Genomic DNA, 26,261 nt, shown 5'->3' on the forward strand with positions numbered 1-26,261 from the left:
TAACACGTAAAAAGTATTTTTAAATCTTTATTTTTGCAGCAATTAAATGTCACTCCTTATCCCAGATATATATATTTCAAAAAGTTGCAAATTTGTTGTAATTCAAATGTAAAAAATGTTGTTGCTGCTTTTTACATTTATTATTACTACCCATTTAATGACATTTTAAACAACTGTAGGTATATAGTACAATGATTAAAATTGTATCGGAACAATGGTGTACATTTTGCAGTTCATAAAACAACTAGTTTGTGTGTGTGTGTGTGTTTCTACTGTACCAGGGACTGAAGGCCAGGTGGAGAGAAGGAACTCCCCAGTCTTCAGCTGATCCTTATAGTCAAACACCATGGTGTTTACCCAGGCTAGTGGACAGTCCTGGTGAAAGAAACCACATAATGAGGTGACTATTAATAAAGCACAGATTGAATGCCGAACTTCCATGCTTTGACTTTCTGCTTTGCGCCTAGGTTGAGGATAACAAAAGTTAAGACAACAGGATTCTAATATCCCATAACTCTTTGCATTCATGTGGAAGAATTCTAAAACTAAGGGACCATGAATCTGTTTATTTTTGAATGCTTCCGCATGTGAATGACGTTGGACGTTGTCTTAACCTGGATATCTTCAACCTAGCTTTGCTCCAATTGGGACCCTCAAAATGGCCCCAGTCCATCCATTATAGCATCATGACTTGAATGGGAACGTCCATTCTAATTCTATGGGAGAAACACCATGGTCATGTTCAGTAAAGGAGGAAAAAAAAGTGGAACGGGAGGTACTACCATAACTAGTCCAATAAGAACAATATTGTTTTTCTCGTCGCGAAACGTTTTGCTACGGTGTGCCCTACTGAACACGACCAAGGTTGATAGTCATTAGCACACTATTTACAAATTCAAACTTTATAACCTGTTTTCGTTTACATCTGTTTAGAAGAACCCAAATGTGTGTGAGTACATCTTGGGCTTCATTCAATCAAAATCAGTATGTGGCCCACAGTGTCACTAAGTTGAAGTTTCGATTCTTTCAATCAATAACAGACGTTGTGAAATAAAAATAAATACAACTTGATATTCAATTCAAACTGGATACCTGGCTGCATGGGAGGAATGATGTGTTGCCATAAACTGGAAACTTCCAGATTGATTAAATGGAGCCTCCAGTCTTGAAATGAATGACTGAGAATGGCAATGGTGCAATGAACAACAGACTTATTCTTGCACCACCAAAAAGCACAGTCACTTTGCGAAAGCGTTTCCACTGTGGTTAACGAACAGGTCTTCGTTCGTATAATAACTGATATCATTATGTCTCGCAAGCCATTTGTGTTGTAGGCCTCTATGGTTACATTAAATTGCTTGAAATGCATTTCAATATACAGTATACATAAAACAATACAAGACACAATATCTAATTGGCCATTACAAGGATTTCAATTAACCTCAGAAACTGTTAAACACTTGATATTAGAGTTATAAAATAAAGGTTAATTGAGTTGTCATTGTATTGTAAGTATTGAATGATTGTAATGAATCATAAATGTCCAAATCTCCCTTCCTGGCACAAGGTTTAATGAGAATGACTTGTGGTAAATGGTCAGGGGAAAGCGCTTCTCAAGCTAAGGCGGGAAAACCAATATAGTGCATCGCTCAGCTGTGAACTTGCTAAAAAAACAAGCTAAATTAAAATAAGCTGATGCGAGTGGCCATGGCTAGCCAAAATAACTTCTCGCTTCCTGTTGTGTGTTCCAAATGGCACAGTGCACTACGTTTGAACATGGCCCTATGGACCCTGATCAAAAGTATGCATTATTCAGGAAATAGGGTGCTATAAGGGATGCAGGCCCGTTGTCTGGCCTGCTGAGAGGACTTCTCCTCTGGGTGACGGAAGGGAGAAGTGGCCCAGAAAGCAGAAGTGGAGTCGCTGAGGCCTAGCTCCCCACAGCACACATGTGGCCTCGCACCATGCCTCTTTTAAACCAGGGCGTATTCACTAGGAAGCAACAGGGCAAAACGGGGAGGGAGTAGCCTTGTTTTTGTAGCAAAACATTTTCAATTGCGAAAGTTTTTTTCTACGGTGTGCACTAATGAATACACCCAGGACTGTGACAAGAGCCACGTTAAGAAGGGGAAATTGAGCCCAGGCCTCAGTGTACAGTATTATACACAACAACTACATACATGTTCCACTTCCTGAAAGCAATGGCAAACAAGTCCATAGTAACCAATGGCATGGGGATTCAAAGAGGTGGTGTTAACTGTGTGTTCATGTCTAGAAGTGAAACTATTATGGCATTTCGCAGAAAAGGGGAACATAAGAGATATCCTTGACTTGATCGAAACAAAAAAAACTACACAGAACACAGACATTACTTTTTTCTGTATGTCCTTATAACAGCCATATGACACATGCAAACTGCTTATTAGGTACATTTTCAAATAAACTGACAATGGGGTCAGAAGGATGAAAAGATAAGTGAACAAACATTTGGGTAATGTTTCTAAGCAGATATACATTGTTACATGCTTTGGTTTTTCCATTTATGTTTTGAGGTTGGACTTTAGCGTATATAGCTCATTAGCACATAGGGGCACCGATTGGTGTCACCTCATTGGTCATGTGTTATGTGTTACACCTGTGCTACACCTGTGCTGGTTGCAGTCTTGTTATTGGGAAGGTGATTTAATTTTGCTCCACCTTTTTGCTTTGCTTGTTGGGTGTGTTTTTTTCTCTCCAATTTCGTGGTATCCAATTGGTAGTTACAGTCTTGTCTCATCGCTGCAAATCCCGTATTTCAGAGTGGCTGGCCCAGTGCTCCAGTTGTCTTGAGAGATGTGGAGGGTCAACACCTTTAGTTGGCGTTCCCTATTTCATTTATAGAAAAACATTCCTTTGTCTGATTTCCCTGATTTAATTTTGCTCCACCTTTTTGGTTTGCTTGTTGGGTGTTTTTTTTCTCCCCAATTTCGTGGTATCCAATTGGTAGTTACAGTCTTGTCTCATCGCTGCAAATCCCGTACGGACTTGGGAGAGGCGAAGGTCGAGAGCCGTGCGTCCTCTGAAATACAACCCAACCAAGCTGCACTGCTTCTTGACACAATGCCCGCTTAACCCGTTTGCCTCTTCTTCGGCAAATTTAGTGGGCACTCATGGTGGGTGTCTTTTAGGTTCCAGTTGTTCTCGCTAGCCAACTTTCATTGGATGCCCCCATGAGTGTCTTTCAGAATCCCTCCTAAAACCCCACCTGTTTTCATTTTAGTTGTTGATCAGTGACTCTTCGTTAGTTCCCCCTTCTGTTTGAGCGACATTTTTGGTTTTCTTGCTGGTGAACGTAACATACACCTCCATTTAAAGTATCCACAGCTCTAAATGTAATGTGAAACAGTGTAATAGCCATTTAAAGTGGAACTGACAGCCTTTTAGCAACATTACATTTGACTAAAATCTGTTCATATATACCCCTAAAATGTTTACATTTTCTGACAAGCGAGCACTTAGACATGGTCATTTTCACGTTTTCATCAATTCATAGAATGTTTGAGAATGACGTAAAGTAAGGCATTTGTGAAAATAATACAGCAATATAGAGTGGGAACCCGGCCGTGCATTTGGACTATTAATAGAAACTGCAGTAAATAAAAACATCTGCCTGGCCCAGGACCGGAGTCTACGCCATAGCCAATCAGAGCTACAGTAGCTCTTTATGCAAATATGCCTATAAGCCTGCCATCATTCACTTTCAACTGGACAGTGTGTTTACAGGCAGTAAGCAAGTTCAGCACGATTTTACATCATTAGCACGCATTCGCCATATGCCACAAAATACACCTGAATGGATTTTTGCAAATGTGACCAACTGACTCGATTCGGTTTTATGTCGCAAAATTTGAAATTGTTTTTTTTATTTTTTACATCGGATAAAAGTAGAGACTCAAAGCTAGAAACTGGTATACAGTGAGGGAAAAACGTATTTGATCCCCTGCTGATTTTGTACGTTTGTCCACTGACAAAGAAATGATCAGTCTATAATTTTAATGGTAGGTTTATTTGAACAGTGAGAGACAGAATAACAACAAAAATATCCAGAAAAACGAATGTCAAAAATGTTATAAATTGATATGCATTTTAATGAGGGAAATAAGTATTTGACCCCTCTGCAAAACATGACTTAGTACTTGGTGGCAAAACCCTTGTTGACAATCACAGAGGACAGACGTTTCTTGTAGTTGGCCACCAGGTTTGCACACATCTCAGGAGGGTTTTTGTCCCACTCCTCTTTGCAGATCTTCTCCAAGTCATTAAGGTTGAGGCTGACGTTTGGCAACTCGAACCTTCAGCTCCCTCCACAGATTTTCTGTGGGATTAAGGTCTGGAGACTGGCTAGGCCACTCCAGAACCTTATTGTGCTTCTTCTTGAGCCACTCCTTTGTTGCCCTGGCCATGTGTTTTGGGTCATTGTCATGCTGGAATACCCATCCACAACCCATTTTTAATGCCTTGGCTGAGGGAAGGAGGTTCTCACCCAAGATTTGACGGTACATGGCCCCGTCCATCGTCCCTTTGATGCGGTGAAGTTGTCCTGTCCCCTTAGCAGAAAAACACCCCCAAAGCATGTGTTACACCTGTGCTGGTTGCAGGTGAGGATGGTGTTCTTGGTGTCATAGGCAGCATTCCTCCTCCTCCAAACAGGGCGAGTTGAGTTGATGCCAAAGAGCTCCATGTTGGTCTCATCTGACCACAACCCTTTCCCCCAGTTGTCCTCTGAATCATTCAGATGTTCATTGGCAAACTTCAGACGGGCATGTAAATGTGCTTTCTTGAGCAGGGGGATCTTGCGGGCGCTGCAGGATTTCAGTCCTTCACGGCGTAGTGTGTTACCAATTGTAACTATGGTCCCAGCTGCCTTGAGATCATTGACAAGATCCTCCCGTGTAGTTTTGGGCTGATTCCTCACTGTTCTCATGATCATTGCAACTCCACAAGGTGAGATCTTGCATGGAGCCCTAGGCCGAGGGAGATTGACAGTTCTTTTGTGTTTCTTCCATTTGCGAATAATCGCACCAACTGTTGTCACCTTCTCACCAAGCTGCTTAGCGATGGTCTTGTAGCCCATTCCAGCCTTGTGTAGGTCTACAATCTTGTCCCTGACATCCTTGGAGAGCTCTTTGGTCTTGGCCATGGTGGAGAGTTTGGAATCTGATTGATTGATTGCCTTTGTGGCCAGGTGTCTTTTATACAGGTAACAAACTGAGATTAGGAGCACTCCCTTTAAGAGTGTGCTGCTAATCTCAGCTCGGGAGACAGAAATCTTTCTGATTGAGAGGGGGTCAAATACTTATTTCCCTCATTAAAATGCAAATCAATTTATAACATTTTTGACATGAGTTTTTCTGGATTTTTTTGTTGTTATTCTGTCTCTCACTGTTCAAATAAACCTACCATTAAAATTATAGATGGATCATTTTTTTGTCAGTGGGCAAACGTACAAAATCAGCAGGGGATCAAATACTTTTTTCCCTCACTGTATCATACACTACAGCTGAGGAACAATGGGAATGTAATTCTGCTTTGAAAGTTGATGAATTTATAACCTTACTTATGAGAAAATGGCCCTTGAATGTTTTGGTACCTACTGGAAAGCCTACTAGAAAGATTGGCCTTTAGTACATTCAGAGCGTTTCGCTCTCAGAGCGTTCAGAGTGCACACTGGACGCTCTGGCCTAAAAGTTGGGTTAATCCGAGCATTCTGAACTAACAGCAGCAGTCAATCATCCAAGCTAACTGGCTAACGGTGGCTAGCTTGCTAACTACTTCCAGTCACAAATGAGAGAACAGCTCACTGACCATTTTACTCACCTTAGCAGAGCTGGTTAGGCTGTTTTTATGTTATCCAGATCGTTGGTGACTGCAACTGTGCTGAATGGCAACAATTTAATTACGTTTTTGTTGCCTAAGTTTACTGACACCAGCCATATTCAATGGGGGTTGAGCGTTCGTAAATTCATCAGTTATTCTGCACTCTGGCACACTCAGACGAGAGTGCTCTGAAATCGGAATAGATAGCCAGAGCGAATTTACTGTCTATCGACAGTTGTCAAAGTGAAGTAGTTACTTGCATAGTGGAGTCTTTTGTTTAGACAGCTAGCAAGCTAAACAATTAACCATAATCCCAATTTATAACATTACTACCCTGCATGAATCTGCAGGTAGCCAACCAACCAGGATCAAAATTAGCTAGCTAACATTAGGCTATAACTAGCAATGGAAATGGCTCTGAGATACGGATAATATTACTACACAAATCACACGCAACGTTAGCATCAGTACACTTTAACTTGAAATAAATTACTTTCTGACAAAATTAGAAACATGTCATATCTGAAAATGTAGCTAGCTAGACTCTCTTCCTCATACATGGATGGACGCTTCTCCCTCTCTGTTACGGGTGCCATGGTTGCCCTTAGTTTGAAAATGTAATCCAGAGACAGGTGTTTTATAGAACAGCCTTTTGTGTGTTCTCTTTTCTACTCCGTCTGCATATTTGCAATCAAACGCCAGAATTGTCCTTAGCTAATCTCCTTAGCTACCATACTCTAATTCCACAGATTTAAAAACTCGATCCTCCAGAAAGTGGAGAGCAACACTTATGCAGTTCTACTATGTGATATCTTTCAAAAAAGCTGCGTTATAAAGGATTACCTACACATACTGACCAGCTCATATTATAGACAGAAGTGTGCTTACATGGCAGTCCAATCCAAACTCATCTGTCGGCATGTCCAGCCAACTCATTAACTCAGCCAATCATGGCTAGCGGGGAGGTTGCTTAGTTTCCGTGGCTAAACCAACTAGGCTCATAATTTAACAACTTTATTTGTATTTACAGATGGCATACACGTTTGCTATAAAGGCACATGAAAGGTCACATGTTCCAGAAGGCATTTCTGCCAAATAACGCTCCTATGAAGTAGTGACGCGCGACATACACCTTGTTTCCTGAAACGACTCACAAATACTTACAGTTGAAGTCGGAAGTTTACATACACCTTAGCCAAATACATTTAAACTCATTTTCACAATTCCTGACATTTAATCCTAGTCATAATTCCCTGTTTTAGGCAAGTTAGAATCACCACTTTATTTTAAGAATGTGAAATGTCAGAATAATAGTAGAGAGAATTATTTATTTAAACTTTTATTTCTTTCATCACATTCCCAGTGGGTCAGAAGTTTGCATACACTCAATTAGTATTTGGTAGCATTGCCTTTAAATTGTTTAACTTGGGTCAAACGTTTTGTGTAGCTTTCCACAAGCTTCCAACAAACAATAAGTTGGGTGAATTTTGGCCCATTCCTCCTGACAGAGCTGGTGTAACTGAGTCAGGTTTGTAGGCCTGGTTGCTCACACGCTTTTTCAGTTCTTCCCACACATTTTCTATGGGATTGAGGTCAGGGCTTTGTGATGGCCACTCCAATACCTTGACTTTGTTGTCTTTAAGCCATTTTGCCACACTTTGGAAGTATGCTTGGGGTCATCGTCCATTTGGAAGACTAATTTGATACCAAGCTTTAACTTCCTGACTGATGTCTTGAGATGTTGCTTCAATATATCCACATAATTTTCTTTCCTCATGATGCCATCTATTTTGTGAAGTGCACCAGTCTATTCTGTGAAGTACACCAGTCCCTCCTGTAGCAAAGCACCCCCACAACATGATGCTGCCACCCCCGTGCTGGTGTTCTTCGGCTTGCAACCCTAACCCTATTTCCTCCAAACATAACGATGGTCATTGTGGCCAAACAGTTCTAATTTTGTTTCATCAGACCAGAGGACATTTCTCCAAAAAGTACGATCTTTGTCCCCATGTGCAGTTGCAAACCGTAGTCTGGCTTTTTTATGGCGGTTTTGGAGCAGTGGCTTCTTCCTTGCTGAGCGGCCTTTCAGGTTATGTCGATATAGGACTCGTTTTTACTGTGGATATAGATACTTTGTACCCGTTTCCTCCAGCATCTTCACAAGGTCCTTTGCTGTTGTTCTGGGATTGATTTGCACTTTTCGCACCAAAGTGTGTTCATCTGTAGGAGACAGAATGCGTCTCCTTCCTGAGCAGTATGACGGCTGCGTGGATCCATGGTGTTTATTCTTGCGTACTATTGTTTGTACAGATGAACGTGGTACCTTCAGGCATTCGGAAATTGCTCCCAAGGATGAACCAGACTTGTGGAGGTCTACAATTGTTTTTCTGAGGTCTTGGCTGATTTTTCTAGATTTTCCTATGATGTCAAGCAAAGAGGCAGTGAATTTGAAGGTAGGCCTTGAAATACATCCACAGGTACACCTCCAACTGACTTATGATGTTAATTAGCCTATCAGAAGCTTCTGAAGCCATGACATAATTTTCTGGAACTTTCCAAGCTGTTTAAAGGAAGAGTCAACTTAGTGTAACTGTAAATACCACGGGAGTCATCTTACATTTGGGAACTTTACAGTCCTATTGACCAAACAACCATGGAAATGTATCCTCTCACATCAACAACAAGATGAACAACTACATGCTAGCCAGAGCTATATTAGTTGAAATCTAATGAGGGAATATTAGTTAAACGCTCTCAAACTTTTTAAGCTAGTTGGCCGTCAGAATTGCACTGATAAACAATGAGGAATAGTAGCCTGCTCGTCCTTCTGCAGCTTGCCTGCCAATGCATGCTTGTCCAAAATATTGAGTCATTGAAACTGAAACAGTGCATCCCGAATGGGTGGAGGCAGCAAACAATGTACCAGACAAGCTGTGATTTACAACCTGATAACAATATATTTTGGACTACCAAGAAATGTATTGATGAATTATATTAACCATGCATTGAACTGCATCCATCTATTCTGCCAACAATGCCTTACTGTACGTGATGGAATTTTCAGTCAAATATAATCTAGTTTTAAAATATCTTAGAAAGTTTGGTATTTTTGTACTGATATGATTGTTTCATATCTGTAAAGTAGTTAACACACTGTCAGTTCCACTTTAAGGAAGTTGTCTTTGCAATGAAAGTGGAAGTACTTAAGAGAAAAGGTACATACAACTAATATCTGTGGGTTGGCTTAGAAACTTCATTTATAATTCCTTGAAATTGACGCTCTACTCTTCCTTCCTTGGAGTGATAGTGTAGCAGATAAGAGTAGAAGCGAATAAAATGCTTGCACAATCCGACAACAGCAAAACATAGCACCGCCTCCTACACACACACACACACACACACACACACACACACACGAAGAAACATGTTTTGTTCAGGCAAACAAATACACACACCGACACTCACCCACACAGACACCCATGCAACCACAGAAACACAAAGTGTGTCAGAGCACGTTGAAATAGCAACATGGTTGTAGCTGTAACAATAGCAGGCACCCCCCCAAGTTAGACGTACAAATATCATAGCCCAAGACATGCTAACCTCTCACCATTACAATAACAGGGGAGGTTAGCATTTTTTGGGCAGTATAATATTTATGCCTCTAACTTTTACTCATTGTATCATTTCAAATCCAAAGTGCTAGAGTACAGAGCCAAAACAACAAAAGATGTGTCACTGTCCCAATACTTTTGGAGCTCACTGTAAAGCAGTTTTACGTGCCAACATTTCTTCCGAATTCAGATAGGGATTTCATGTACAGTGACATATGTTCTTCAACTAAAACTGTCGTGTCCCCTTACCCCCCCATTATACTGAATTCTCAGTCAGTTTTCTTAAAGGTGCAGTCCGGGATCTTAACCCTTAACACTCGTGGGAATTGGCCTGTATGGATAGGGTGAAATATTTCTTACAGAAGAAATATGAAAGTATATGCATAAGCATAAGTAATTTCAATGCCTTTACGACTCAAAGAAGACTTTTCAACTATAAAGTGCTTTTTGAGCTCTACTAGCTGTGCCGATGAGGAACTAGAGCAAGCACACTTGTAATTGTTTTGTTTGGAACACAACCCTGCATCCTCGCACTCACACAATTGCTGTTGTTGTTTACACAATCCAAAAACAGTCCATTATAAATTGCAATCTGGTTCAGGTGGGCATCATTTCAAAGCTTGCTCTACTGCCAATATGACTAGCTAAATTACAGTGCCTTCAGAAAGTATTCATATCCCTTGACTTATTCCATATTTTGTTGCGTTACAGCCTGAATTCAAAATGGATTGAATTTTTTTTAAATCTCACCCATCTACACACAATATCCCATAATGACAAAGTGAAAACATGTTTTTAGAAATGTTTGCAAATGTATTGAAAAAGAAATACAGAAATATGTAATTTACATACGTTTTCACACCCCGAGTCAATAGATGTTAGTATCACCTTTGGCAGTGATTACAGCTGTGAGTCTTTATGGGTAAGACTAAGAGCTTTGCACATCTGGATTGTACAACATTTGCCCATTATTCTTTTAAAAAATCTACAAATTGGTTGTTGCTCCTTGTTAGACTGCCATCAAAACATGATGCAGCCACCACCATGCTTGAAAATATGAAGAGTGGTACTCAGTTATGTGTTGGATTTGCCCCAAACATAAGGCTTTGTATTCAGGACATAAAATAAATTTGCCACATTTTTTGCAGTTTTACTTTAGTGCCTTATCGCAAACAAGATGGATGTTTTGGAATATTTGTATTCTGTACAGGCTTCCTTCTTTTCACTTTGTCATCTAAGTTAGTATTGTAGAGTAACTACAATGTTGTTGATCCATCCTCAGATTTCTGCTATCACAGCCATTAAACTCTGTAACTGTTTTAAAGTCACCATTGACCTGGTAAAATCCTTGAGCGGTTTCCTTCCTCTCCGGCAACTGAGTTGGGAAGGATGCCGTTATCTTTGTAATGACTGAGTGCATTAATAAACCATCCAAATTGTAATTCATAACTTCACAATGCTCAAAGGGATATTCAATGTCTATTTTTTTCTACCAATAGGTGCCCTTCTTTGCGAGCATTGGAAAACCTCCCTGGTCTTTGTCGTTTGAAATTCACTGCTCGGCTGAGGGACCTTACAGATCATTGTATGTGTGGGGTACAGAGATGAGGTAGTGATTCAAAAATCATGTTAAACACTATTCTTGCACACAGCATGAGTCCATGCAACTTATTATGTGACTTGGTAAACACATTTTTACTCCTGAACATATTTAGGCTTGCCATAACAAAGGTGTTGAATACTTTTTGACTCAATGCTTTTCATTTTTAATTCATTTGTAAAAATTCCACTTTGACATTATGGGGTATTGTGTGTAGGCCAGTGACACAAAGTCAACATTTAAGAAATGTTTAATTCAGGCTGTAACACAACAAAATGTGGAAAGGGTAAAGGGGTTTGAATACTTTCTGAAGGCACTGTATAAAATATGATCTTACAGTCTTAGTCTTCCACAGCGCAATTCAGAGAAACACATCCTAATTTCAGTGCGCATAGTAAGGAGTTTAAATGCGTGTATTCAGGTGCGTGTTCCATGGCACATTTTGTTCACAATAGACTAACATAGGCTCATTCTGTTCAGAACATAGTGATCATAAACATTGACACTGTACATGACATGAGTTTTATGATATGGAAAATTGAAGTGCACATTCAGACTCATGGGTGTTTGGCTTGCATGTATGACATCATAGCGATATTTATTATAATTATCAGCGTCTCATCTTTCAAAATACATAGTCCCCCTAATTTACGGCATTTCCCTCACTCAGCGAACAAAAATGTGCAAAAGTTGCAGGAGGGATGGGGGCAACTTCTTGTCGCGTGAGGTGCTCAAGAACAGAACGTCTGTCAGTCAAAACCCATAAAGCGATGTGAAGCACAGAGCCTGAGCTCTGACTTCATTTATATTATGTTAGTGTACAGTCACTGAGTTCCAATTTAGGCACTTATCAGTGCCCAAATCCTGCAATTTTCAACACGTATACAGGTACAAGAGTAAAGGGTTACGGGCACTTACAAAAGGGCACTTACAAAATAGACATTTTCGGGGACTGAAATTATACAAAAGCTCTAGACCATCACTTTAACAGCTACAGTGCCGAAACAAAACTCTGCTTTAAGAGCTGCCTCCCCCAGACCACATATACCCCTGGCAGCAGTGGTATGAAACCCCCGTTCTGCCACTTACTGTATCCTCATCTACATTTTTAACTCTCTCCTCTGTCAATAAAACTTGTCAAATTCATTCAAAATAGATATTTTTAAACTTGAGCTCTTACACATCGACATTGCATTTTGGCACACCAGAAGCATATTCATTTCCAATGGAACGCTGCATTTGCCTTGCAGCATTGTGTTGCAGAGGCAGTTGCAGTGCGTTCTGTGTGGTGCATACATTGGATTTATCGAACATATGCGTCAAACTGTATGCGTAGACGGCTTGTTGATAGAAATTGTAAAAGAAGTTGAATGGTTAACTTTTGTTGCACACATATCCAGATGATTCTGCGTACTATTTTGCGCAATGACGCTGTCGTTGTGATCAAGGTGTAACAGCTCTTACAGCTGCAGACTTACAGCTTTCTTGTTCTTCTTTTTGGTGGAGCGGGGCTTCTTGGCCTTCTCGATGACGGCGTAGAGAGCAAAGCACAGGCGGCTCATACGAGGCAGGTCGCTCACGCTGATGTCAAACACCAGCTTCTGGTCCCACAAGGGCTCGGAGCACACGTTAACCTCACCGCTGGTCACTACCTTACACAGCAGCTCACTGCCGTGGAACAGACCTGCCTGGACGACCAGCTGGGAGACACAAACACGTGCATAAACGCATGCACACGCACGTACACGCACACACACACACAAATAATAAGAACACAAATGAGAGACTGAGTTGGACATCCTTGTGTTAACTGATCTGTTTTTTTTATTTTTTCCACAAAGCAAATAAAATTGCTTTTGGTAAGGTATGGTACGGTGTCTGAATCTGTTCTTTCATAAGCAATGCATACTGCCTTCATAAGAACAATAAATGGGTACAGTAAATGAAAAATCATGAATGAACAGTGGAGTCTATTTTTCCAATGTGATTAATTCAATATCAAGCAGTCAATTCCTCAAGGCTCAGTGTATTGCCTACCCTGGATATATTCAAACCAGGCTGGGTTGTAGCCAGATTAGAAAAGTACTGTGTGCGTATGACCCAAATGACACCCTATTCTCTACATAGGGCACTACATTTGACCAGGTCCCATTGAGTTCTGGTTAAAAGTAGTGTACTACATAGAGAATTGGGTGCAATTTGGGACGCACACTGTATGAGTGGATATTTCCCCCTAGGGTATCTTGGCAAATTTCTGCCTGCCAACAATGTGACAGGACAAATAATTTACTGTGAGTCATGCTCGGCTCTGAGGTAAGAGTCCGGAAGTGCACTTACACAACAACCAATCTAAACAGTAACAGTAAGAAAAAAGCTGAATCAAACACACACAGACAAAACATTAAGCCAATTCCCCATGTGTTTTTCTTGGTTGTTCTTTTACATCCAATTCACAGGATCCAAGTTAAACAACCTTTCTATAATGAAAATATGACATGTATATCAAATCATTTGCAGCATAGTCCATTTCTACATAATATTGCCTAGTTATTCAATGCAATATCAACAGTACAGTATCACAATTCTATGTCGTGTAATTAGAGGGCGGAGAAACTCAACAAATTTCAAGATAGGTCAGAGCCATCAACATGCCCTATCTGCAATAGTAACGACAACCATCTCTCCTATCAACAAAAAAAGTTAAAGTGGCGAGCGAGAGCGCAAAGCCTGTCCTTTTCTAAGAATCTAGGCACCAGAGTGTAACGTGAAAGCCAGATAGGCCCTCCCCACTTCCTGTTTTGTAGAGTTTTAACCAACTGCCTCTGATGAATTATGGGAAATGTGCGGTAAGGGTCATATGACCCCCATCGTTTACATTTCACCTCTCCTTTGTACACCCTAAAGTGAGATATTGGTAAACAACTCGAAGCTGCACTTCATTGAGCAACAGTCAGAGCGCGAAAGCCCACATGAAACCACACCAACCTTCATTCCTTCATCTGCATTGACTCGGTAGCCTTGTAGCAAGTGAATGTGGAAAGGCTCCTCAATGGACCACAAAGACGACGTGTTCTGCTGATAGTAAGAAAGAAATAGGACATGTGCTTAGATTAACATTGAAATTGTTTCCTGCTTTGTGTGAATTATTAATGTCAGCGTGACATGCAAGGCCCAAAATGTGAATTTGTTTTACCTTCATCAACAACAACAAAACATGAGAAGAGAAGAGGAACTAAAGCTTCCAAAAGCTGAAGCTGATACAAGGCTAACCTGGTTCATCTTTTCTGTGTTGGTATCAATTATGGGAAGTAGAGTTTTAACCAATACAAAACTACACACACAAATGTATTGTCATTTAGCAGCATTGTGTGTGATAATTGGGAGAGATAGGTGCTACCATTTCAAAGCTACACTGAAGATCATGCAACTAAAGCAGACAGTAAAAACCACTAACAACAAGAAAACTCAGCGAGTTCAAATCAGCAAAGTTCATGCACGTAAAAGTGTAAAAAGTAAATGATTTCAGGCAGACCCCCCCCCCCAGCATGTTTTGGGCATGTCAAAGTCCATAACACTGGCTGAGGAACAACTGTAAGAGGTACAAAAAAGGTTGACATTCTGTTAATAAAAAATGACTGTGGTCCCAAGTGGCTGACCACTCACCTTCTTCACGGGTAGAGGGGGGGGCTTAGACAAGGAGCGACTCTTGGACAGCTGGCTGCCCAGGCAGCCCTGCTCCTCCTGGTATTTGACAACGGTGGAGTGATGAACCATGGTCAGGTGGGGGGTTTGACCCCCTCTCAAACAGGAGAAGATGTACTGAGGAAGGAGTAGAGAAAGGAAGAAGGGAAGAGAGGAAGAAGAAGGGTTGGATGTCAACCACACATATTTCCCGGGGTCCAGTTTACTCCGGGGAGAAGTTTCCCCTAGGTACAGATCTAGGATCAGCTTCCCCTCCCCCAATCCTAATTCAATTGTTGGGCAAAATGCAAGACCAGCGTCTAGGGGTGACTCCACCCTACTCTGTCCAGATATTCACTGGTGTACTCATGTTCAAGAACTGGAGGCTGTTATTTACTGAAGCTTAATAATGCAGCTGAATTATGTGCAATGCAGTTCCCTTCTGAGGGCTGCTAGAGATATGAGTCATCGTTGGTCTGAAGGTAGCAGGAGTTTCAAAACCAACAACGGAGTCTCCTGCCACCGAAACATTGAGTCATTCCACTAGAGACCAGAGAGCCAAAGGCTCTCATTACATACCTAGCATATACAGACAAAATAGATCACATTCACAGAGCAGACAGAGGCAACATGTAGACAAAATAAGAAACAAATACAGACCAACTCAGACTTAACATACCAGGCACAACATATTGAATAAACAGTTAACATCAATGGAGAAAATGGGTAAACTCAAAGTGAAATAAGCTTGTATTATTGTGTTTACTCACTTTGAACTGGCACAGGGGGTATTTCCCGTATATGAATTCCCACCTCCCATTGACCTGTAAAGTGTAGTCCTCTGGCTTCTCCTGTCGCACTGAGCGAAACACAGTGGCCTTCTTCTTTAGGGCACTCCGCATTAAGATCACCGGCAGGTCCTGGGGCTCCTGCTGAAGCATAAAGCTTTCCTACAGAAAATAATAGATTCATTTTATATAACGGTTTTCATTACAATCAGAATTTCAACGTCACTTGAAAAAATATTGATCTGGTAATTCTTGAACGATGGTCTTCCATAGCTTCAGATGATAGGCAGTTTGAAAAGGCAGTAGCTTGATTAAAAAAAAGAAAACTAAAAGCTTTCTTTTCAAGCTAAGTCCTTTATGAGTGCTGTTTTTAAGTACATTTTGTAGTTACGTTTGGTATGAAGGCTACTCTATAAAATAATACTTTAGACAGTAGGCTTGGTAAGTATATCATGTAGTAGCTATAACGTCAAACTGTGTTCTTTCCATCGTCACTATGGCCGTTTTTGTGCAAAAATGTCACATCTTAATGATTTTCTGTTTCAACTGTTTCTTTTTCTTTCTACATTCATAGTGATTCCGAACTGTTGTTTTGAAGACTTGTAAAGTAACAGTGAGTGGTGTTTGTGGTGTGTGGGAGGGGAAGGGAATTTCCAAAGTGTGTACGTTTTTTATATTTTTTTATACCTAAAGTCATCCTCCAGATCTTAACTTGGTCTATGCATTGGTAGAAATTCTGAATTTTCCAGTCAAAGATATCATTGCTGACAGAAGATGAATATTCACATCCCAATCCAATCACAATATCCCATGTCCCTTCCCAAATTCACAAAAAGTAACTGATTGATTTACTAGGACAAACATTGAGATTAAGAGTAAAAAAGGCCAGAGGAACAAGGCACTTACATCGCTGGCCTCAAACTTGACATTGACAAAGATCTTCTTAGTGCCTTTTGTCTTGATGCCCCCAGGCTCTGCCAGGGAAACACATGGCTCTAGATCACACGAGAAGCTGTACTCCATCCACTGGTACCATGGCAACCGCTGGCGGTCCTGGGCCTTCTCTTCACAGAAGGACCGCATCTTCACCCGGAACTCGTTCACCTCATGGTTCTTCTGGGAGTCAAATTCGTGCAGACCTGAGAGACATGAACAGGAGTGGATGGTGATTCAGTGACAATGAGCTAATAACCAATTATGCCAATTCACATCTATGTTTGTTAGGTGCCATTTTCAAAAAGCTAGTCCTAAGATGTTTTCCACAAACTTTATGCTACCTCTACCCAAGATCTAACAGGCCTAGGTGGGTTTCCCAAAGCATTCGTAGCTAACATAGTAAATAATTTCTCTCGATGACCCACACTCACGGCACTCGTAGACCAGAAAAGTGATTTTCATTAGTTCATACATCGAAGACTGGCCGTCAAACGTCGATTTCATAATTGTTATTCTCTCGTAGCTATGTGGACTAGATTGTGGAGAGAAAATACATACTACTTAACCTATGACTACTTAGGGAAAGAGGTGATGTAGACCTTTGCCAATCAGCAGGCTGATCTGGGTGTTGGTGAGCTTCTCCACACGGTCACCCTCCCGGGCCACCAGCCTCAGGACAGACATGAAGAGCCGGACATCACACAGACGACGGGTCTCGTCTTCTAGCTCCTCACGCTCTGCTGTCGAGTTGATACAGGTGAACACGTAAGCGTCCGCGTCGCTCAGCGCTCCATACAAGGGCTCGCTGCTAGCGTTCCTCCACACCATCTATACAAACACACACAAGCACACACACACACAGGGTTCATAACCAATATGAGCAATACTGACCATTTACACACCCAGTCACATTCTGACTGGCAAATACACAGAGTAGCTGACCATACCCAAACACACAAATCAACTGATCACACCATGAGAAAGAGGAAGCTGACTGCACACACTAGAGCAAGAAACAACACCATTTAAAATGAACAGGAACATCTACAACACTACTGGTACTGCATTCAAATCAGGTGTTATAAATGGAGTATTGCATGTTTTAAAGGGGCAATCGGGGATTCAAACAACAAAAAAGTGGTCACGCCGCCAGGGTTTTTAAATCTCCATCTTAAATTAATCAAAATTACAAAACATTAATTTAATTACAAAACAAGTGATCACCCAATTGAGTAATTTACAGGGGAAAGTCTAAATGTCTGTAAATAAAACCACTCAAAGGGAAGCAAAATCTCTGAAGCAAGCTGCCAACAGTATCCTTATTTAACACATATAAATCAAACAGTATGAAGAGGCATGACTGTTGGCATAGAAACAGGCAAATTCAATGGATTTGAGGGCATTTTTGACTGCTACAGCAAATTGTCAGACAGATTTGTATTAGAGAGATGAGACATTAACTCTCTCTACCGCTGTACCATCACATTCAAACATGCCCTTCCATAACAAGCTACAATTCAATAGGTAGTGAAGTTAATTTATTAATCCAACATTTATCTAAAGAGGTAGGTTATTGAGAACAACATTTTATTATAATGACCTGGCTATACCTGGTTTTTACTTCAAAATAAGACTAACCATAATATTAATAATAGTAAATATATTTATTTTACAGTGCCTTGCGAAAGTATTCGGCCCCCTTGACCTTTGCGACCTTTTGCCACATTTCAGGCTTCAAACATAAAGATATAAAACTGTATTTTTTTGTGAAGAATCAACAACAAGTGGGACACAATCATGAAGTGGAACGACATTTATTGGATATTTCAAACTTTTTTAACAAATCAAAAACTGAAAAATTGGGCGTGCAAAATTATTCAGCCCCTTTACTTTCAGTGCAGCAAACTCTCTCCAGAAGTTCAGTGAGGATCTCTGAATGATCCAATGTTGACCTAAATGACTAATGATGATAAATACAATCCACCTGTGTGTAATCAAGTCTCCGTATAAATGCACCTGCACTGTGATAGTCTCAGAGGTACGTTAAAAGCGCAGAGAGCATCATGAAGAACAAGGAACACACCAGGCAGGTCCGAGATACTGTTGTGGAGAAGTTTAAAGCCGGATTTGGATACAAAAAGATTTCCCTAGCTTTAAACATCCCAAGGAGCACTGTGCAAGCGATAATATTGAAATGGAAGGAGTATCAGACCACTGCAAATCTACCAAGACCTGGCCGTCCCTCTAAACTTTCAGCTCATACAAGGAGAAGACTGATCAGAGATGCAGCCAAGAGGCCCATGATCACTCTGGATGAACTGCAGAGATCTACAGTTGAGGTGGGAGACTCTGTCCATAGGACAACAATCAGTTGTATATTGCACAAATCTGGCCTTTATGGAAGAGTGGCAAGAAGAAAGACATTTCTTAAAGATATCCATAAAAAGTGTTGTTTAAAGTTTGCCACAAGCCACCTGGGAGACACACCAAACATGTGGAAGAAGGTGCTCTGGTCAGATGAAACCAAAATTTAACTTTTTGGCAACAATGCAAAACGTTATGTTTGGCGTAAAAGCAACACAGCTCATCACCCTGAACACACCATCCCCACTGTCAAACATGGTGGTGGCAGCATCATGGTTTGGGCCTGCTTTTCTTCAGCAGGGACAGGGAAGATGGTTAAAATTGATGGGAAGATGGATGGAGCCAAAATTACAGGACCATTCTGGAAGAAAACCTGATGGAGTCTGCAAAAGACCTGAGACTGGGACAGAGATTTGTCTTCCAACAAGACAATGATCCAAAACATAAAGCAAAATCTACAATGGAATGGTTCAAAAATAAACATATCCAGGTGTTAGAATGGCCAAGTCAAAGTCCAGACCTGAATCCAATCGAGAATCTGTGGAAAGAACTGAAAACTGCTGTTCACAAATGCTCTCCATCCAACCTCACTGAGCTCGAGCTGTTTTGCAAGGAGGAATGGGAAAAAATGTCAGTCTCTCGATGTGCAAAACTGATAGAGACATACCCCAAGCGAATTACAGCTGTAATCGCAGCAAAAGGTGGCGCTACAAAGTATTAACTTAAGGGGGCTGAATAATTTTGCACGCCCAATTTTTCAGTTTTTGAAGTGTTAAAAAAGTTTGAAATATCCAATAAATGTCGTTCCACTTCATGATTGTGTCCCACTTGTTGTTGATTCTTCACAAAAAAATACAGTTTTATATCTTTATGTTTGAAGCCTGAAATGTGTCAAAAGGTCGCAAAGTTCAAGGGGGATGAATACTTTCGCAAGGCACTGTATATACCGCTTTTCATTACAAGTAGAATCTCAAAGTCACCCAATATTTCCTAAATATGACTGTTTCTTTGAGATTCATTGAGAATGCGGTATTAAGTACAATTTGGCACTAAAATACCAGTTCCATTTTGGTACTAAAGGAATCAGACCTGTTTTACTGCACTGAGCTGGCTCAACTCCATCAGACTCTCCACAGAATAATACTCAAGTCAATCAACAGTAAATGCAATACAGGGTGCTGCCTTGGAACAGGGAACAAACATAGAACAATTTCAATATATGACAATATACTGTATGACCCAAACCTTTTGCACATGCATTTTTATCGATTTCTTGTCATTTGCACGTGTAATTTTTATCGATTCCATATGATTTGTTTCCATGTTCAAGCAAATTAACAATATCTGTAAGGTACCGAAAAATATGACAACATACAGGTCTCTCTTGATACGTGTGCACATTTACACAGTCAGCTAAACGTGGGTCATGCAGCCACATACCGGGAAACGAGGACTTACTTTTTTGATGGCCCCGATGGTGTCATTGCGAGACACAGGGAATTTCAGGAAGATCCCGGTGGGCAGCAGGAAGTCCATCATGATGTCATGGTCCCCCTCCTTCTCCCACTCGCCCAGCATCCCATACTCCCCCGGGGGCATCGTGACGGTCTCTCATTTACTGTCAGCTCCACTGCTGTATCACGGGAAAGGAAACCCAGCCGGCCATTCAGGACACAAAGACAACGCAGCAACCTTAATTAATGCTCAATATAACGTGTTATGTATGTAGCTACCATAGGCCTACTTGTGAGCCTACGAAGTTAGCAGCATGCCTACTAACACCATAGCAAGGGTTAGGGTCAATTCCGTCTAATATGGAAGTACAATTGAATTCCAATTGCAAGGAAATGAACATTTGACTTTCTTTACTTCCTGAATAGACTGAACATAAATATAATTGACCCGTTACGTGGATAACCCGTTGTGTGCTGCGTCTGCTATGATGTCTGAATGGTCGGCTGGAATTTCTGTTTACTTCGTGAAATGTAATAGAATTGACTCCAACCCTGTTATGGTCTTAGTAGACATGCTGCTAGCTTTGTAGGCTCACTTGTAGGCTTATGTGTAGGCCAACTTTATACATTGTATCTCACGTTTGATATCACAGGAAGGCTTATGTTTCTAGGCATTTAAAATGGGGGGCAACATCTCCATGGCTGAAAATATGATAAAAAATACAATTATTATTAGAATATGAAAAATATTGTTTATTTTATTTTAAAGACATGGTAGCCTACTGAATAGTAAGTATTGGTGAAGGCCTACTACGATGAACCAGATCCCTTCAAGCATTCAGCCCTGTCTCAGAATCGAATAGTGCCAGTCACCAGTGGGGCATAGAAAGACTCACAATGGCAGTAAATGATTATACCAAACTAGCAGAACATTGGGGGTTATGGAGATGTAAAATTAAAATTTCAACAACATAATTTGAATGTGTTTTTCAATTTCTGAATTCTGTATCTATTCAAAAAAATTGTCAATTCTGTGCTAATGAAATGATTAAACCTACTTGAGTGCAGCCTGCAGTGCTTACGTACAGCCAAGACAGAGGCTGACATTCTGTTAAACATTTTATCCGTTATTTTACGCAGAACTATACGTAGGCTAACTGTGAAAGTAATGTACCCCTACAACAATGGACATTGAGTAAAATACTAGCCTATAGCACAAAACATCAGCAAGATTGAAGAACAAAATACCTGTAACTACAGGAGTTCAAATGGTCGTGCATCAAAATGGTCTAATAACGAAAATTAAAATAAGGTCCCATGCCCCAAAAACGTTGTCAGACTGTGCAATACATAAAACAAATGTATGTTTCACACAAAAGATAAGTCAACATAGCTACTGTATTATGGTTCAGTCACTTTATCTGCTACAAGCCAGTTGCTCATCTCTTCATCTTCTACCAGCGCTGGCAATGCTTTTCATCCATTGCTAAATAGCGTGCCCAAAAAAATGATTCTTATGGTTCTCCGTCGTATCACTGTTCTCCCACACAAGACACAAGATAATTTTCGCAATTTGCTTTATATCTGAAAGGCTCCTAGGCGAGAGGAGCTCCTTCAGTGCGTAGTCAGTCTATTCTAAAGAAACAGCGAGGTGCGCTCACTGCACGACAATGCGCTTTGCCTCATCATCGCCGAACACGCCAAGGGAACGTCTACAAAGTTTGTTTAGACTAGGAAGTGTGTGTGTGTGTGTGTGTGTGTGTGTGTGTGTGTGTGTGTGTGTGTGTGTGTGAAATAATATTCCTGCATAGCCTATCAGGACAAAGCATTTGCAACACAACTGTGAGGCAAAGACTTCAAACCAAAATGTGTTAAACATCTATCAATCAATAAATAATGCATTCATCCACATAAAAAGCCATGTCAGATTAAACTCAAGCCTTCTCTAAACACAAATCTGTTTTAATGGTCTCCATATACCACAACCCTCCTCTCAAAATGCTTCCTTAAAGATTGGCCACTGATAAAGTCAAATTTGCTACAATTCATACCAACATGTAGATTGATTCAGTGTGGTGTAGGCTTAATCAAACAGGGATTGTAGCCTGAGTGTAGTTTCCCATCAACAAACCGTATACAGTACATTGTCTCCTCATACTAGACAAAGCTGATACAGATCAGATCAAACATCATGCAGTCCCCAAGCAACCAACACAATCGATTTTCAAAATTCCAAATAAGGACAAGGGGAAAAAACGCAGTAATTACTTCCTAAACAGGATACCCAGCATGTAAATGCCTTATGTCTCTATTCAATGACGATCAGTTGTTCTAGGGTGAAACTGCCAAATAGATGTGTACTGTGCACTTACCATTCATGTTACAACTAAACCACCAACTAGATCAGTTCGGCACAAAATTAGGAAAGGGTTCAATGACTTTAGCCATTCAGAAAAACACGGATATCCATTTTTCATCATGTGGTACAATTCCAGTAAACTTCTCTCTCTAACCGTTAACAGAGCCAACAGTTTCCTGCTTTCAGTGAAGGAAAACCCACAAGATACACAGAAATAGTAGAAACAGTAAAATGATGAATAAGCAACATTCACCAGGGGCCTACTAAACCCCAGATACACGCATGCACACACACAAACTACCACTAAATCCACACTGACCACGCATACAATGACTCCATTCCCATGGAAAGCGAAACTTAAACCAGAATAGTTAAAAGGCCATTCGTAATACAATTCAAAACTTGCCTTGAGGCTACAGGTATGTGATTCTGCGATCAGAAGTGCTTCCAAAGCAACCATAAAAAAGGATTTCATCTCTCCGCTACTGTAAATACAAGCTAAAAAGGCTCCCCGTTTCCAAACACAGGTCATTTCAAAGGTTAGAATCTATCCATGATCAAAGCAAAAAGAGATCGGATTCAAAGGAAAACAAAAGGGTATAGTAGCAGCGTACTTAGTTCAAAACTGTATGTTACCGCCATACCTGAGCCCTAGCTGAGCCATAATGCCAAACCACTAAATAGGTACACTGAGTGTACAAAACATTATAAAAGACCTGCTCTTTCCATGACACAGACTGACCAGGTGAAAGCTATGATCCCTTATTAAATCCACTTCAATCAGTGTAGATGATGGGGAGGAAACAGGTTAAAGAAGATTTTGTAAGCCTTGAGACATGGATTGTTTATGTGTGCCATTCAGAGAGTGAATGGGCAAGACAAAAGATTTAGATGCCTCTGAACAGGGTATTGTAGTAGTTGCCAGGCTCACCGGTTTGTGTCAAGAACTGCAACGCTGCTGGGTTTTTCATGCTCAACAGGACATCCAGCCAACTTGACAACTGTGGGAAGCATTGGAGTCAACATGGTCCAGCATCCATGTGTAATGCTTTCAACACTATGTAGAGTCCATGCCCCAATAAATTGAGGGCAAAATGAGGGGGTGCAACTCAATATTAGGAAGGTGTTCTTAATGTTTTGTACACTCAGTGTATAGTGCAGGGGAACATGGGAAAAAGGGGTGTGCCCAGGTGTGGCTCCATATTGCTTTCCCATGATAACCATAATAGAAAACCAATAACATGATTTCATCAACCATACTCCATAATTCAATATTCATATTTATATTTGATTAGTCAACATTTCATGATTCTAATTAGGCAAAACAAACATTTATCATGAGACAGAAAGTAAGGGAATTTGGCTCCAACAATAGTACTATTGTAGAAAATGGAAACCGTCAGACTCAAGTCAGTGAACTGCGTGATCTGAAATGCCCATAAGAATCTCTTCCTTATTTAGACATTCCCAAGACCACTGTCAAGAAAAGATTGAAGTTTAACGTATATAAACATGTAGGATGATAGTGTAAATTAAAATATTTCTAACAATATAGCATAAAGAAATAAGATACCAAATTAGAATAAACAAATATTAGACGAAAACATGGACAGTACTAAGAATTCCAAAAATATATAAGTGAATCCAAAAGGCGCACACCTTAATAGGGGTGCTGTATTATCTTACCTTGGAAACCATTAGAAAGAGGGGCTTAGGTATAGCATTTTACAATCAATGTGAACAGCTGGAGGACTTGGATCAGAGTCTAAAAACACACCAATGTGTAACAAGAGTGCACTTACAACCAGCTGGTGAAAACAGGAAGTTAGTGTGCAGAAGAGAAACTGCAGGCCATATAAAGTTACAGACCCCATAGCCCTTACCCATCCACCATCACTGAGCAGTCACCATAGTGCAAGACAATGCATGACAAAATCCAATCAAATTTAAAAAGTTGGTGCAAAAGGGGTCTATAGAGTACCTCAGTATGAGTCATAATATCCATAAAACCTAGTGGTCAAACAGGGAAATGGTTCCAATCGTTTTTCCACCATTCATTTTTCCCATAGTGGGATTTAAAAAATAAATAAAATAAGGGCTGTGTTCATGTAGGCTTACCCTGGCGTTACGTTTTGATAACCTTGTATATCTCTCAAAGAAAATGTGACTTTTATCAATATATTCACCTGTATTTACCCCCAACATATGACAGCCACATTAGCAGGTAATTAGAATATCCTGAAGAACTACAAATGCCATGATTATCTGGATGAGACTGCCAAATCGAGGCAACGGTAAGAATCTCTGGATTAACTACCTGTTAGCTAAATGTGGTAATGAATAAATTGGCTAGATTTCTTTAAGTGGACAATTCTGTAAACTGCCTTGTGCAAGTTTTAAATTGACACAAAGGGGATCATACATGCTCATGACAAGTCTCACAATGCATTGTATCATAATGCATTGTAATTTCAGGCTTGAAGTAGTGTTACCTAAAAGATAAATGTATACAGAATGGATGAAAGCTTAAAAAATGTCAGATTTAATCTTAAATTACCACAAACTGTATCCATCTTTGATGGGCTAATAATGGAAGTGAATATGATATCATACGCACCATTTCTGTCCCCAGTCGCATGTTCCCAAGTGGGAAGTTGAAATTACTACAATTCTGATTCATTTTAGTGCCACGCTATGATTTGGTTTCCCAGACACAGGTCTAGCCTAGTTTTTGGAATCTCAATTGAACTGAGTTTGGGAAACTGTCTCTAAGTGTTAGGGCTGCACAATATTGGCCCAAAAATCTAACTGCGTTTTGTGTTTCTCCAAATATTGCAATTGTGATTTGACTTGCGACGTACTATAGATCAAAACACTTGGGTGAACTGTTGGAATCATTGAAATATAATTATTTATATGAAGACGCAATTCAGAAAGCAACAACATTATTTTTTTTAACAGCATGCAAACTTATCGTGAATCTAACAGTGAGGAGGAAGAACCATAAAATAAAAACGGATGTTACACACAGCTGAGTGGGGTTTCAAAATATTGCATGCCTCTAGTACATTTTCGTCAATTCCTCACAATTTGCTTTGGGTCAGAAAACATTTTGCAGCTTTAAAGCTAATGCTCTGCAATTCTACACATTTTGCTATGACCAATGCCATGTTCATATGAGATCTGTGTGAGAGTGATGAACAAAATTTATGGGGGCCCCCTGGAGGTCAGGGCTCCTGAGCACATGCGTTGCGTGCCTGGTTGGTTAATTTGGTGATGTCTAGGCCTACCACAAGGTTTTGATAGCTGGTTAGACTACCTTACCTAGCAACGTAAAAAATGTTAGCTGACATGGGCTAATTGAGTGACTGACATAACTGGGAACCTGCTAATGCACTGCCGAACGTTTTAATTGCACCTTGTGTATTCTACTTTTCTAACACTCATCAGGAAGTCCTTTTTTCCCCCTGGGTCGGGGCCCCTTAGCAGACGAGGTACCCTAAGCGCAGCACGTAGTCTGCATCAAGGAGGCGGCTTTGCTCACGAGCTCAAGGTGATGGCCAAACTTGTCTAGTATAGTTGAACATTGTAGGAGCAGAGATCATTTTG

General features: G+C 40.4%; 1 protein-coding gene across 7 annotated transcripts in view; it reads right to left on the bottom strand.

The window, feature by feature from the left end:
• Positions 1-24,422, bottom strand: part of pik3cd (phosphatidylinositol-4,5-bisphosphate 3-kinase, catalytic subunit delta) — a 56,275-nt gene extending 31,853 nt beyond the window's left edge. For 2 of the 7 annotated variants that reach the window (XM_024375690.2, XM_024375688.2), the window contains exons 1-9: positions 21,542-21,984; positions 20,298-20,472; positions 17,075-17,303; positions 16,446-16,678; positions 15,522-15,701; positions 14,734-14,889; positions 14,056-14,145; positions 12,549-12,770; positions 279-375 (exon numbers count right to left, since the gene is read on the bottom strand). In XM_024375690.2, coding sequence (XP_024231458.1) covers positions 279-375; positions 12,549-12,770; positions 14,056-14,145; positions 14,734-14,889; positions 15,522-15,701; positions 16,446-16,678; positions 17,075-17,303; positions 20,298-20,438 — 1,348 coding nt within the window. In that variant the 5' untranslated portion in view covers positions 20,439-20,472; positions 21,542-21,984. Of the gene's footprint in view, positions 1-278; positions 376-12,548; positions 12,771-14,055; positions 14,146-14,733; positions 14,890-15,521; positions 15,702-16,445; positions 16,679-17,074; positions 17,304-20,293; positions 20,473-20,932; positions 20,996-21,541; positions 21,985-22,665; positions 22,685-24,338 lie in introns of those variants that run through there. The other 5 variants (XM_042299453.1, XM_024375689.2, XM_042299454.1 and 2 more) reach the window with 5 other exon arrangements.
• Positions 24,423-26,261: the final 1,839 nt, after the last annotated feature.

Source organism: Oncorhynchus tshawytscha, linkage group LG16 (assembly GCF_018296145.1).
Source record: "Oncorhynchus tshawytscha isolate Ot180627B linkage group LG16, Otsh_v2.0, whole genome shotgun sequence".
In the NCBI taxonomy this organism is placed as follows: domain Eukaryota; kingdom Metazoa; phylum Chordata; class Actinopteri; order Salmoniformes; family Salmonidae; genus Oncorhynchus; species Oncorhynchus tshawytscha.